Raw genomic sequence first — 13,203 nt, forward strand, 5'->3', positions numbered from 1 at the left:
AGATGCAACAGGCAGTCCACATTGGTCTGCTGGAGGAGACTGTGTGTGTGCTTGGCAGGGAGGGAGGGATATGTGGTAATTCATAACCAGATGAAAATTTATAAATATATTTTAAAGACACAGTGCTCATCATTTGCTGGCCCAAGGCAAAAGTGTTTTGAATTTCACCAGAAAAGCTGAAACATGGTGGTAGGAGGTAGGAAGGCCAGGGCAGCTTTCATGGGGTAAAAAGCTGCTACCAGAGGGGTGCTGTAAGTAAATAAACTATTTGTCTGAAAAATGTTCTCCTTTAAATTTTTGCTTCTATGTATGATTCTCACACAGGGAATTTTTAGCATCTTTTGCAACACAGTTGTTTACAGTATTGTAAATGTATAGTAAGAGCTGGAGAGCGGAGGAGGATTTGGATGAGATGAGGATTGGCCTCACTAACCACAGTCATGACTGGTTCTGCTTCCCTCTTCATGTGCAGATTAATTAAAGTCAGAATGAGGATCCTCTGCCTCTGATTTTAAAAACTAATGCAGCTACAGTCAGTGAGGCTGTGATTGGCCAAAAGCCATATCTGGCCTGAAGGATTTCACAGAGCCAGACCAAGCTCTCCCAGCTAGATATGTTGGCACTCCATGAAAGAAAAATGCAGTAATTGGAGGAAGAACAGGAGGAAAAAAAAGTGTTTCCTCTCAAGGCTGTGTTGTGGCATTGCTCAGTGCATGAAGTGCTGGGTTTGACTCTGCTCTGTGGGTCTCAAGCAAGATCCCAGCTGTCACATCCCTTCTTGTGTATGGCACAGCTTGGATCCCTTGCTCAGCCCACTCTTATTTTGCAGGGAGAATTCCTGTAGCCCTTATGTGGGAAGATGACTGGAGGTAAGAAGATAACTGTATGGAACTTATAGTGGAAAACATGTTTGCTGCTCCCTGGATGGAATGTGGTGAGCATCCCCGACCTCCCACACACAATCTAAGGAGGACTAAAGAGAGGGTGGAGGGGGCTGGAAACACTGTGGCCAGGCTCTGGCAAAATCCTTGCAGAAGAGGGAACTCGGTGGTACTTTCTAGCTGATAATCTCTGCAACAGCTGAAAACCAAGGGAGAAGAAGGAAGATATGCCACTGTTGAATCAGCATCTGTGGTAAAATCGCTCTCCTTGGACTGAAACGTATGTCCATGGCTGGTATTATTGTGATACCCACCCAAAGGTATGAGCATCCCTCACTGAGATGTATGACTAAAGTCACTCGTGCTCCACCTGAATGTGAAGAAATAGTGTAAAAGTTATATAAGGTAGGAATACAAAGAGAAGAATATGGAAGTATGTAAGTTAAGAAATGGAGAGAAGTTAGGGAAGACTCCATTGTGACTTCTGGGATCAGTCGGTGGGTGAACCTGCCTTCTCCCCCTCAGGGACGCCTATAGGGTAAGAACCTATATGATTTTTTCAACCTAACTTTTGTTAGGGATTAGAGCTTGTTAGTATGTTGCTTTGAATTCGCGTACTGCTTTGAACACGTTTGTGCGGTCAGATACTATCACCGGCAATCCTCGACCCTTAACCCGCCACAATTTTATTGTTACTCCGTAACCTGTTAACGCGAGTCCTCCCAGAGCGCTGACACCCCAATCAATTACTAACGCTTTGAGGAAATCTCCCCTTTTTCGCGTCACACGCGAGCTTCAGACGGTTCCGAAGCTGTGCGAGCGCTGCCCGCACTAAAGATGGCGGCGGCGCTGACCCGGAAGGGGCGGTGGGGCCGGGCCGGGTGAGGGAGCGGGAGGGCGGGATCGCCCATCCCGGCGCGGCCGTGCGGGAGTCCGGCCAGCCCAGCGCGGCCAGCCCGGCCCAGCCGAGCGGGGCGTGGGGGTGCCGGCGGCCGCCGCCATCGCAGCCCGCATGGGGCGGGCTCGCTCCGTGCGCCGGGGCCGGGGGCGCCGCTGAGGGGCGGCAGCCGCGGCGCCATGCAGGGCGCGGACCCGGCGGCGGCCATGAAGGGGCCGGAGGGCGAGGGCAAGACGGAGCCGCCGCCGGCGGCGGCGGGGCAGAGCGGCGGCGGCAGGAGCGGCGGCGGCCGCGGCGGCAACAAGGGCTGGCAGTACAGGTGGGCGTGAGGCGCGGTGAGGGGCGGCGGGCCCGGAGCTGTTCAGCGCGGGTGGGCGGCGTGGCTGCCCCGGCTGCGGCAGCGCTGGAACCCCCCCGGCACCGGCGGGGTGCGGCACGGGAGACACGGCTCCCTCTGTCCCTGTGCCCACCATCCCTGGGGTGCCCGCGGGCGGCTCCCGTTCTCCATCAGCACAAAGCTGCCGGGGGATGTATGTGCCTTTGCTCCTGCCTTTCAGATCTTTTCCCCTCGCAGAACGTGGAGAGCTGTTTAAAGTTGTTGGCGGCGCGTCACCTCTTCCCAACCTTTCCAAAAAAAAAAAAAAAAAAGCCAAACTTTGTGCCGAGTTTTAGATGTTTTTAAAGAACTTAATGGCAGTCATTAATTTTTTTTATTATTGATGCTTTCTTTTAGTTGCTTTAGCAAAACTGAGTGTGCACGGAGTTTCATTCTTATCTAACTTGCTTTAAGAACAGCGTTGCTTAGCATAAATCAGGGTGATTACTCAGGTTCAGCAAGTCAGCAGAAGGGAGCAGAGAAAGCCGGAGAAGCTGAGCTCGCGGCATTAGTTTGAATTATTTGCCTGTGTGTTTGAGAGACTTGAGGGTTTCCATATGCTTTTTTTCTGCTGTGCTTTCTGTTTGAACACATTCCCACTCACACGCTGGTAGCGGGCTCTACAGCATCACTCGGGAGATTTCCGAATCCCTGCTCCCGGGTCTCTCCTCCTTGGCTGGAGTTCTGCCATGTTGCTGTTGAAAATGCTGCTGTTCTGTGAAGTTTGCACACTTCTCCTTCAAATGGAGACTCTCCAGAGCCGTCATCTGCCAGCCCAGATGGACTGGCTTGCTGTTTCCTGCGTGTGGAGACCGCAGAGCCGGAGCCTGCTACAGGCGGACGGAGGGACCGGGATGACCCCGGGACACGGGCACCCGGACCGGGATGTGCAGGCACTGAGCGCCCTGGTGCTTTTAGCAGGGAGGGAACAGCGCGGTCATCGCTGAGAATCTGGGTCATGAGTATTTTACTTTTCTGGTGACTAGTGCCGGAAAGAGAAGTGGTGATTTCAGGGTGAATATTTCAAGCTGTTAAGTCGGGAAAGCTAATTATCAGATGTAGCTATTGGCTGTTTTAACCACTGTTTTTCCAGTTGCTTTTTAAACTCCGGGTTCAAGTAGAACTGAATTTTCTCATAAAAATTTCTGTTACTATAACCAAGCACACACTATCCATGTTTCACTGTGAGACACAGGAGTTAGTTTATGCAATCAAAATGGAAATATTTTCTATTTTTATGTGGAATTGGAGGCAGTGAAAGGGATGAGATGCCTGATTTGTCTGGATGTCTTTTTAGCTATACTGTGTTTGTGATGGTGGTCGCTGGTCAGTGCTGTACAGTGAAATTCCACTTCATAAAATTATCCATCCAATTGCTTCGTTTCTTCTTTTAGTGCTATGACAAAAATTGAACTGACCCCGAGTGTTAGCCATTTTTGTGGCTTGACAGCTCTAAGTGGGAGCTGTCCTTCTTTTCCTTGTAGCTATCAATATCTGGTTTTATTTGTTCTAAAACTTTAGTGGAATTTATTTTTTCATTCTAGATCATTTGGAGAAATTTAGTGTACTAATTCATTATTGTGGACACTTGAGATACCTCACTGTTAATCTCTGCTGTGTTTGGGATCAATTATTTACTCCTACATTTGTCTCTATATCTAATTACCCTCAAAATATCACCTTTCCCCCCGTCTCTCTAGAAAGCCCTCCTTAACCAGATGCTTTAGCTTAGTTTTCACTTTATTAATTACTTTTCTGCTAAAATGTATTTGACAAAAGACAAGCTCCTCAGTGATAAATCAGTGTCTGACATACAGGTTTCAGAAACAGATTTTCTGGGAACTTTTGGTGGAAGTTTGATCTTTAACTTTCCGAGCACAGAGTTTGAGCAATGTGTGGTCTCATAGATTAGCAGGGGTAGGATCCTGAAGTACTTGCTCCCCACAGACCACATCTGGTGTAGAAGTTTTGCTCACTGTTTGGTGAAGCATCTGGCCAAAACAGCTATAGCAGAGTTGTCAGACATTGGGACAACAGGTACTTGGTACTCCAGTGCTCCAAGTGGGGAATTGAGACTATGGATAAAAAGTAAACTTCCAAGACTGCTGGAGCCTGAAATAATGAAAACTGAGTTACTCAAAAGGGTGCAAGGTCATACATACTTGGCATAAACTGAGGCTGTGGTAGAGTTAGATCAGATATTTATCATAGTGGAGAAGTGACAACCAGAGATTGCCAGACACTTCAGATGATGTGGAGATAGAGATGAATCTCCTGTCAAATTTCATGCTTGTAGCCTGTGAATTGGTGAGTTTAGGCAGCCAGCATAGCAGTGGCTCTTCTGAAATTTGTAAGGGATTGGTTTCTTCTGAGGGTAGGAAGATGTTGTTTTTTGTTTTTTTTTAATTTACTTAGAAGTTAAGAGTTCTTGAGAAGTTGCTCTTTCAGCCATCTGACAGGAAGTGATCTTGTTTTCTTGTGAATATATGGTCAGGTCAGACTATGTCTGAGAACAACCAACCGCTGGCTTAATTTTCCTCACTGGGGCAGGAACAGCCTGAGTGTAAACTTGCATTTCAGTAGATAAAGAGAGCCTCACAGGCTGTGCTGCACACTAAATTCTTTAACCCTGTCTTCATTTAGAGGAACAATTACCAGGAGGTAAGACTTCTGAATAACTTTAGATTGTTATAAGATTACTTGATAAAGTAGTTTAAGATTATAATATTTTCTTTATTTTTTAGCAGTAACCAAGCTCTGAAGTAAGTACAGCCTCACCCATAGAATTACTTGCACTCAGCAGTTCTGCCTTACCTTATGACTATCTTCATTTGGTTTTTGCCTTGCTCTGGGTTAAATGAAGAAGAGTGATTTCAAAGCAGTGAGAGAAAGGAGGCAGGTTGGGCTGGTCCTCTGTGACATGTGATTTGTAGTCATTCAAATGACATAAAAATTTCACAACCAGAATGCAGAATCTTCTATGAGCTAAATGGAGAGCTGATCAGAACATGTGCCAGAGAAGTGTAACCAGTCCTGTCAGCCTGGCTTGAGGGGCTTTAAGATAATTTTGAGAGATGTGAGTGGCAATCACTGGTTCTTATTTATCTACAAAATGAAATGTTCAAAGCACAGTAGTTGACTAGAGAAACAAGATTGTCTTTCCCAGTTGGAGACGTGATAATGTGCTGTCCTCTTATGTTTTTCTTAGCGGTTCTGCTCTCAAATATGTAGATCAATTCTGTTATTTAAAGTATTCCCAGCATTTCTTCCCCTGCCATTAGAAATACAAGTAAAGTGTTCATTAATTTCTCAAATAATTGCTGATTTTGAAGCTTACAAGTTATATTTCAAAACCTATTTGCTTTTTCACTTCTGCTTGTATTTTTTAGATAGCTGCCTTTGTTCCTTATTTCTCATATTGTTTTAGCATCTGTTCACTATGGATTTAGCCATGTATAGTTATAAAATGCTGCAGATTGTGTCTTTTGCTCTTTGTTTAAGGAAGTGAGTTGCCTTTTTTTAGTTATTCCTGCGAGTTTTGCCTGAGTGCTGCAGGGGTAACTCACAATTGTCAGTTAGTATAGAAAACCATTTGGATGAAAGTAGCTTCAAGGAGTAAATTTCCTAGACTGATAGTATTTTTTTTTTTACTTTTTTTTTTACTTGCTAGGTGTGACAATGGCCAGTAAGAGGATTCCTCATGCTGGGTGGCTTCTGCTTGTCATTAATAAGTTTATTAAGTTAGACAGATTCTCTTGCAGAATTACTTAATGTGTCTTTGGGTTGAGTAGGAGGCTGAGATGAGAAGCAGAGAGAGACTTTTGCCATAGGGGAGCACTAAATGTTTTTTGTATTGAATGCAAATGGATACCAAATTTTAAACAAGTGAAATGGTTGCCAGTCTTTTGTGGGTTTTAGGGCTTTTTCAGTTGATACTATGCAAGTCTCTTCCTAAATACTAAAAAAGGGGAGTAAACAGTTATTGACCTTAATTCGGTCTTCTGTGTTTGAGCAGCATGTGACAATGTAGCAGAAGAACTGGTAACTGAAACAAGTGAATATATTTTAATTCTGCATTTTGAGATGATCATGAACACTTTTTCATAAAATCATCCAGTAGGAAATGTGTTTTAAAGGTAATGCTCATTTCTAAGTTAGATCCCAGTTGCTGTTGAGGATGACTGGCAAGGCTTTGCACTTCAAACACGTTGAAGCAAAGCATGTGAAACTGTGCTAGGCTGTGGAAGCGTTTAATTTTAATTTGTGCTATCTTGCAAAAATTATCTAATTAATAATAGTAAAGGGAAGTGTCTTGAAACTGATACAATACTGATCCTTGTGTTGGGGGTGTCCCAATGTCAGTCTTAGTTGCAAGAAGATGTACTGAGTGTTCCTAGTTTCTCTGTGTCTCTTGACACAGTCCAAGAAGTATTTGATCTTGGGAGGATAAATTTCATCTGTTTGGTTTTTAAAGCTGGAACCAGTTTGGTAGAAGCAGATACAGGAGGTGATGGCAGCTCAGTGTTCAACAAAATTTGCAAACCTCTCCCTTGCAGGTCCTCTGTTCTTGTCTGGGAATCAAAGCCTTGCTCAGGCTGCAGTAGGGTGGTGTGTGCTGACCTAATCAGCTGGCTCCTGAGAGCAGGCCAGAATTTAAGCTACATTCCCTGTTGATTGCTAAGTGGAAGAAATGTCCCAAACCTTCATGAAAATGTTAGTGTCATCCTAGGACAGTTCTCTCTAACACTGGTACCCCTAGTGCTTCCTTTTTATTACCCATCTCCCATGTCCTGGTTTTTCTTTTTGCCTTGCTTGAAACAAAATTCTTTGGATTTCTAAGTGGAATTTGTGTAGATTTGCTTCAGTCAATAACTGTAACTCCCTTCTTTGTGGTGTACAGCTGCAGAGGCACTGAGGCTGTAATTTTGTAGTGTCACTCCCAGATGGGAGGTCTGGCAAGGCCTGCTCCTGTTTTGATTATCCCCTGCTCTTGCAGCTCACTTCCTCGGTATCCCACCATTGTAAGAACCTGCTGGCATTGTCACATTGAGGTGCCAGCTCCCAAGGGAGATGATGTTTGTACTGGCATCTTTTGGCTTGGCTGGTGGCTCTGGTGCCAAACCTGTGTCAAAGTGAGTCCTGACCTTCCTTACTTGTTTCTGGTGATGTGTGGAGATACCTCAGCACTGAGGGACCTTCAGAAAGCCCAGGCTGCTCACTTTGTTGCTGGTCTTTTGAGGTGTGGTTTGGATTGCTGAAGAGATGATTTTCTCAAGTGGTTGCTGTGAAATTCAGAATTTATTTCTGCAATTTCGTATGTTCCTTTTGTTACTAAAACTCAGATTAGGAGTGCTGTCACATTTGTTTGATATGCTGGAGGGAACTGGCTGAAAAACCTGGTGCCTGAATTTCTTTATCCTCATGATTCTTTGCTTTAAGAGTATATCATGCTCCTTACACTAATTTAGAAATTCTGCACTTCACATAATTTGCTCATTGGAACAGACAAGAAGCTCATATTTAAAATGATCAGCCAGTTACATCCATCTCAGGATGCATTCTATGTTATTAAAATATTAAGGTCATCTTTTACCAAACTGATTTTACAGTTGCTGAAGCCCCAGGCACTTCTCAAAAGGCAGGTGAGCCCTTCGTGTTCACACATGTATTTAAACTTGGATAATTGGCATTGGAGCAGATGTGTCATAAATTAAGAGAAGCAAATCTTGGTTTGAGGGGTGGTAAGTGGAGACAGTTGGGGAAACAAGTTTGGGTAATTTAAGCAGGAACCTCATGTTGACTGATGTTCTAGTAGGGAATGTGAGCCCAATTCCTGAGCCAGGTGACAAGGTCTGGGTTTCCTTCTCCAGCCCTGTGGCTCCTCAGTGAGTGGCCATCCAGAGTCTCTATCTTGCTTCTCAGAGCCTCTCCATGTTGGACAGACAGGGGTGTCACATGGGACGACATAAGTACACGTGGGTGTTGGTTCTGGCATCCAGTGTACTTATGTTCATAGTAGGATGTTCACTTAGAGTTCAAATTAAACTAAAATAAAGAAGAACCATTTTTTTGTAGTGTCTAAATAGCAAATAATTTGTGCTGTCCATGGAATAGATTTCTGCAGGAGTTAATGGCTGTTACAAATATCTATCTTTCACTAAGTGCAAAGAGTACTTTTCAACTTCACCTTTTCTAATGTAATTATGTAGCAGAGAGTTAATTAACTCCAGTACAACATTAACATCCTGCTGTGCCACACACATTCTCTCCCCAGAGAGAAGATGGAAAACAAACTGCATGTGCCTGACCTGATCACATTGCTTAATGCAGAAGCAGAAAGCAGCAGCTGCTGCTGTTACCTTATCCTGGGAAGGTTCCTGTGCTGTACTCATCGTACTGTGAAAATGAAGGCACAAGTGCAGTGACCCCTGTTTACTTACAGATCTTGCCTTGACGTGCCCTCTGATCACCTGCCAGTGCTGGTGAATTCTTGTAGGGGATGGCTGTCCCCTGGCAATGCTGCCAGACAACTTTCTTCTTAGGGTGCTTTCAAAGCTTGTGCCTTTTCAGATTTTCTCTCCTGTGTGTTTAATGCTGAAATGGGAGGGGAGGGCAGGCTGAAGCTGGGTAGGAGAAATGCTGCTCCTTTGTGTGAGTTAAGCTGCCTATCTTGTATTTGACAGGCTGCTCTGGAACTTTTTGCTGCGGGTAAGCATTTTTTCCTTTTTCCTTTCAGTTGTGAATTCCAGAGTTTTCAAGGAGGCTGAAAATCTTTGAAGTCTTGGTTAATGTTTAGGTATTGTCAAATTAGTTTCCCAAAGAGCCTGTTTTGCACTGAGAAAGCTGGTTACTTTCATTGCACGTTGATGTATCAGAAAGCAAGAGTTCTGCTGGGCAGAACAGCAGGATGCTGTATAAAGGAGCTGGTTTCTGACCCTGGCTCTGACTTCCTTTGTGGTAATAGTCATATATTATTCAAACTAATTTTCCCTGGTGATCACTAACTGTGTTCCCCCTTTTCTTGGAAGACTGTTTTTGGAACAGTTTGCTCTGATTTTGCAAAACTTTTGCAGGGTCACAGTTGCAGCTGAAATCAGGAGAACCCATGATTTGAATGTATGAATAAAATAAAATAAAAATTGGACTGCATCTGTCTCAAAATTAGGCAGAAAATTCATTGTGCTTCAGTTCCCTGTATCCAAATGGAATGATAATGTTTTTGTCCTCTTACTGTTCAGTGCACAACTCCTTCATAAGTGTCCATATTAGAGCATGAGTACCAAGTGATTAGTACCTCATACTCATTGCACGATGAAAAGGAGCACTTTTGAATAATTCGTTGTCTGGGAATCACCCTTCCCTTCAAGCACCAAACAAGAAAGTAGCCCTGCTCTCTTGATATATGGTGATAGTCATAAGTGGTTAATGTGTATTCTTTCTTATTTAGAGTTTTAATCTTCCTGGTGTCTTACGCCTCAATTTTAATGTAAGAGTATTTTTGCTTAATTTCTGTGTTCAAGATTTGTAGAATAATTTGGGTTGACATGGGCCTCTGCGAAATCTCTATTTCTCCTGCTCAGAGCTTCAGAATTACAAGATGCCATTCAGTGCTGCTGAATTGCACCACTTGTAATTGTTTGCCAGCTAGACTTTAAACTACTGTCCATTGCTTCTTGAGTCTGGTGGTCCACACAGGCTTTTGCTTGTATTTATGAATATTTAGATAACATCAATTGACAATGGGCTATTTAAGTGTGTTCTTATTTACTTGAAAGGTGATAATAATTATTATCCTCAGTATTTAACCTGAAATGTTGGAAATAATATTTCAAAAATAATTACAAAGCAAGAGGCTCATCTGAGGTAGCTGATCCTGTTTACCTTCCATTTCAGAGTTTTATTGCTGCACAGTCCAGAATGGCAATGTGTAATTGTTAATATAATCTTTTAAAGATACATAATCACAAATACTCTAATCCCAAAACTGCAAGGGCATATCTGCATATTTCTGGTAGGATAAGAGCTACTAGGCTAGAAGAGAGCAGAGAGCCTTGGGATGGAACATGTAGTGAGCTGAACTGTTTTGGACTGTGCCAAAGAATAACTGAACAATACAGAGGTTTGCTCCACCAGTCTCTGTGGATAGTGTTTACCAGGATCCACTGCTTTCCCAGGTATCACAGGCAGCAAACTGTCCAAAGCTGCAGAGATGCTCATCCACCAGTGTTTGCCTTGTATATATTGTATAAGCATTGTTCATTGGGCAGAGCAGCTTTAATTTGACTGCTTGAGCTTTCTGAAGCTAGTTTTAGAGAGTTTTGGGTTTTGTTAGCAATAATTTGTGCAACTGCGCATTATGGTGTGCTGATGTAAACTGGCAACATAAATAGTAGCAAAGCTGCAGGCAACCTCTCCAGAGGCATTAAGGGGAGAGCTCAGACCTTTTGAGGTCCTTGTTTTTTGTATGCTCCAGGTCTAAAATGATATTGGCTAAATCTACAGTTTGTTTTCCACTGATATCATTGCAGCAAAATCTGCAGGGTTGGCTACTGACTCCTAGGTGCAGCTTCAGTTCTGTTCTGCTGATGCAAATCCACAAGTAAATTGTCCATAAGTGGAGTTCTTGCTGACTTGAGGTGCTCACCTGTGTGTGAGACAAATTGCTGAGCTGAATGTCACTTCAATTTTTTCTAGGCAGATGTATTTTGAGAGATAGAGAGCTCTGTAAATTCTAAAGTAGTTAAACAATCAGTTTTATAGTCGTTATGTAAGAACAGTTTTGCTATTTATTAATTAAATATTGTCCCTCTTCTTCTACTTGCTACACTGCAAAAGTGTTACAGTCGTTTCATTTGTATGTAATTTACATGTGCCATTAATTCTGAAAAGAGGAGAATGGAATACAAATTTAGTTAAGATGGTTTTAAAAAAAAAACCTATTAGCTTGATTTATCATTCTCCTTGAAAGCTAGTATTGATAGAATTTAAAGTGCCAGAACAGCTGTTGTGTTGAGAGCCAGGGTTGGGGAGGGTGGGGTGTGGAAGAGCCCCTCACCCCAAGGGTAGGGAGGCTGAGCTGCATTGTGCTGGAATCAAGGACAGCTGATGGCTCATTTTGGCTCTGCCACACCTTTTCTTTGTGGAAACCCCATGCTGCTCTTCCAATGCTTGTCTGTACTCCCATGGATTTACAGGAGTGCATGTGAAGAGAAGTTTTTATATCTAATGAGGGGGTGTGTGTTGCTGCATACTTGGAGCCAAGTGGTGTTCTGAAGTGTCCTCAGGGTCTGCTGTTGATGTTCTTGTCATGGTGTTGGACCTCTTTTCCTTGCACTTGTTTCTGGTTTCTAAATTTGTAATTGAGTAGTCAAACACGAGCTGAAGAGCAGGAGCTTTGCTACCACTTCACAGCTGACTGTAGAGCGCTGCTGGTGAGTTGCACAGCAAGGATAGTTTTTTTTTTCTGTCTTCCAAAAGCTGTTTGGAAAAGCAGAGGTAATTGATTGATACTTCTGCCTTACCTTGTGGCGTTTCCTGGGGAACATGCTCCTGCACCACAGAGCTGTGGAATTGGAGTGTGCTTAACTTGGTGGTGGTTTCTTGCAGTTGCAGAAGATATGCATGAAGTCTTAAATGCTGACATCGCTGTTGGGATATTTTTTCCCCTTTCTCTTCTCCACTGCCTACCCTTCTGTGTAAGGAAAAGGGAAATCAGTGCACTGTAGATAAGCACTTTGCAGTGCCCAGTGAGGAAGAAGCAAGCCATTGCCAGCAGTGAACCTGTGAGCAAACAGAGATGAGCAAGTTCAGTGAAAATGGTCTCTGCTTTTTCCAAACTGTATAGTTGAAATCACTCCTTGGTTTGCACTGTTACAAGCCTCATGTCTTTGTTTCCTTTTTTTTTTTGTTATGCTTTGCTAGCTTTTAGTATGAAGACAGTCTCTTTCACCAGGGGTTTGCATCTTGCTGTGAGCTCAGTAGAAAGGAGCATCTTCCCTTGGTGAGGATCCAAAGGCACTGTCATAACAGTGGTCATGGCAGCTCTGGAGGCTGGATCCCCCTTCAGGAGCCCTCCCTGACATCTTCATGGGCTCCAGACTCCTGGCCATCCTTCCTGCTGGCAGCAAATCCACACATACTCAGCTGCCTCCTGAAGTCAGGCCTTACGCAAGTCAGTGGGGAAGCCTTTGGCCGCTGCGTTTGCTCTTCAGACAGCTGTTGGGTCTTCAGAGACTTGGCTGCTCAAAGCATCCCACGTGGTCCTGTCTGGGTCCCAGCAAAATTAAAATCATCTGAAGGGCAGTCTTGGAACTGTTTTGTAACTGCTTTCCTGATGTGTGTAATTTTTGTGCCGCTGCTAGGTTTTTTTTCTGTGGGGCTTTCATGGACACCTCCCCGTGAGGGGTATGGAAAAAGGTTGGCAAAGCCTTTTGCCTTTTGCTGCTTCTCAGAGAAAATGTTGGCCCAGGTGTGAGCCTGGGTGTCTTGGCAGAAGCTCCTGAAAGACGTCATTATGGGACTACTGTTCCTCAGTATCTGCGTCCAAAGCTCGGGTGCCGCACGTAAACAGGATACAGGGGAATTTGGCCTGATTGTCACTGTCTTCTTTCTTCCTCGGGAGAGGAGACCACCCTGCAGGGCCCTGACAGCTGCTGCAACTTAGGAAAGGACAAGTAAAACTAGAGAAGGATAAATAAGCTAACAGTGATTCTTTGTGAATCTTTTATTCCTATTATTTTTTTTAGTAGCATGTAGATATGTAGAAATCTGGCTTGTGGTAAACATCTTTGATGTAAGGGAGGGATAATTTTGTGGGAAGAATATGAACTGATGTGTAATTGTTCACAGATGTCTGTCATTTGCTTAAATGGACAGTCTCAGTCCATCTCACAGGGTTTACAAACTAAAATATTGTGATAAATGGACAGTCAAGTTCAATGGTGTTCAGCCTTTGGGGAAAAAAACCCCCAGATTATGAGAGGTGGTAGTTGTTGCTGGGCTAGAGTTCAGATGTTGTATGATGTGTTCTGCATAATTTTTTCTGGATT

At 43.7% G+C, this 13,203-nt stretch overlaps 1 protein-coding gene across 1 annotated transcript in view; it reads left to right on the forward strand.

Annotated features, from left to right (window-relative positions):
• Positions 1 to 1,943: 1,943 nt before the first annotated feature.
• OSBPL11 (oxysterol binding protein like 11) overlaps positions 1,944 to 13,203 on the forward strand; it is a 38,645-nt gene continuing 27,385 nt past the window's right edge. Inside the window, exon 1 of the mRNA XM_059852641.1 lies at positions 1,944 to 2,098. Within this exon, the coding sequence (XP_059708624.1) occupies positions 1,959 to 2,098 (140 nt within the window). The 5' untranslated portion in view covers positions 1,944 to 1,958. The remainder of the gene's footprint in view (positions 2,099 to 13,203) is intronic.

Source organism: Haemorhous mexicanus, chromosome 8, assembly GCF_027477595.1.
Source record: "Haemorhous mexicanus isolate bHaeMex1 chromosome 8, bHaeMex1.pri, whole genome shotgun sequence".
In the NCBI taxonomy this organism is placed as follows: domain Eukaryota; kingdom Metazoa; phylum Chordata; class Aves; order Passeriformes; family Fringillidae; genus Haemorhous; species Haemorhous mexicanus.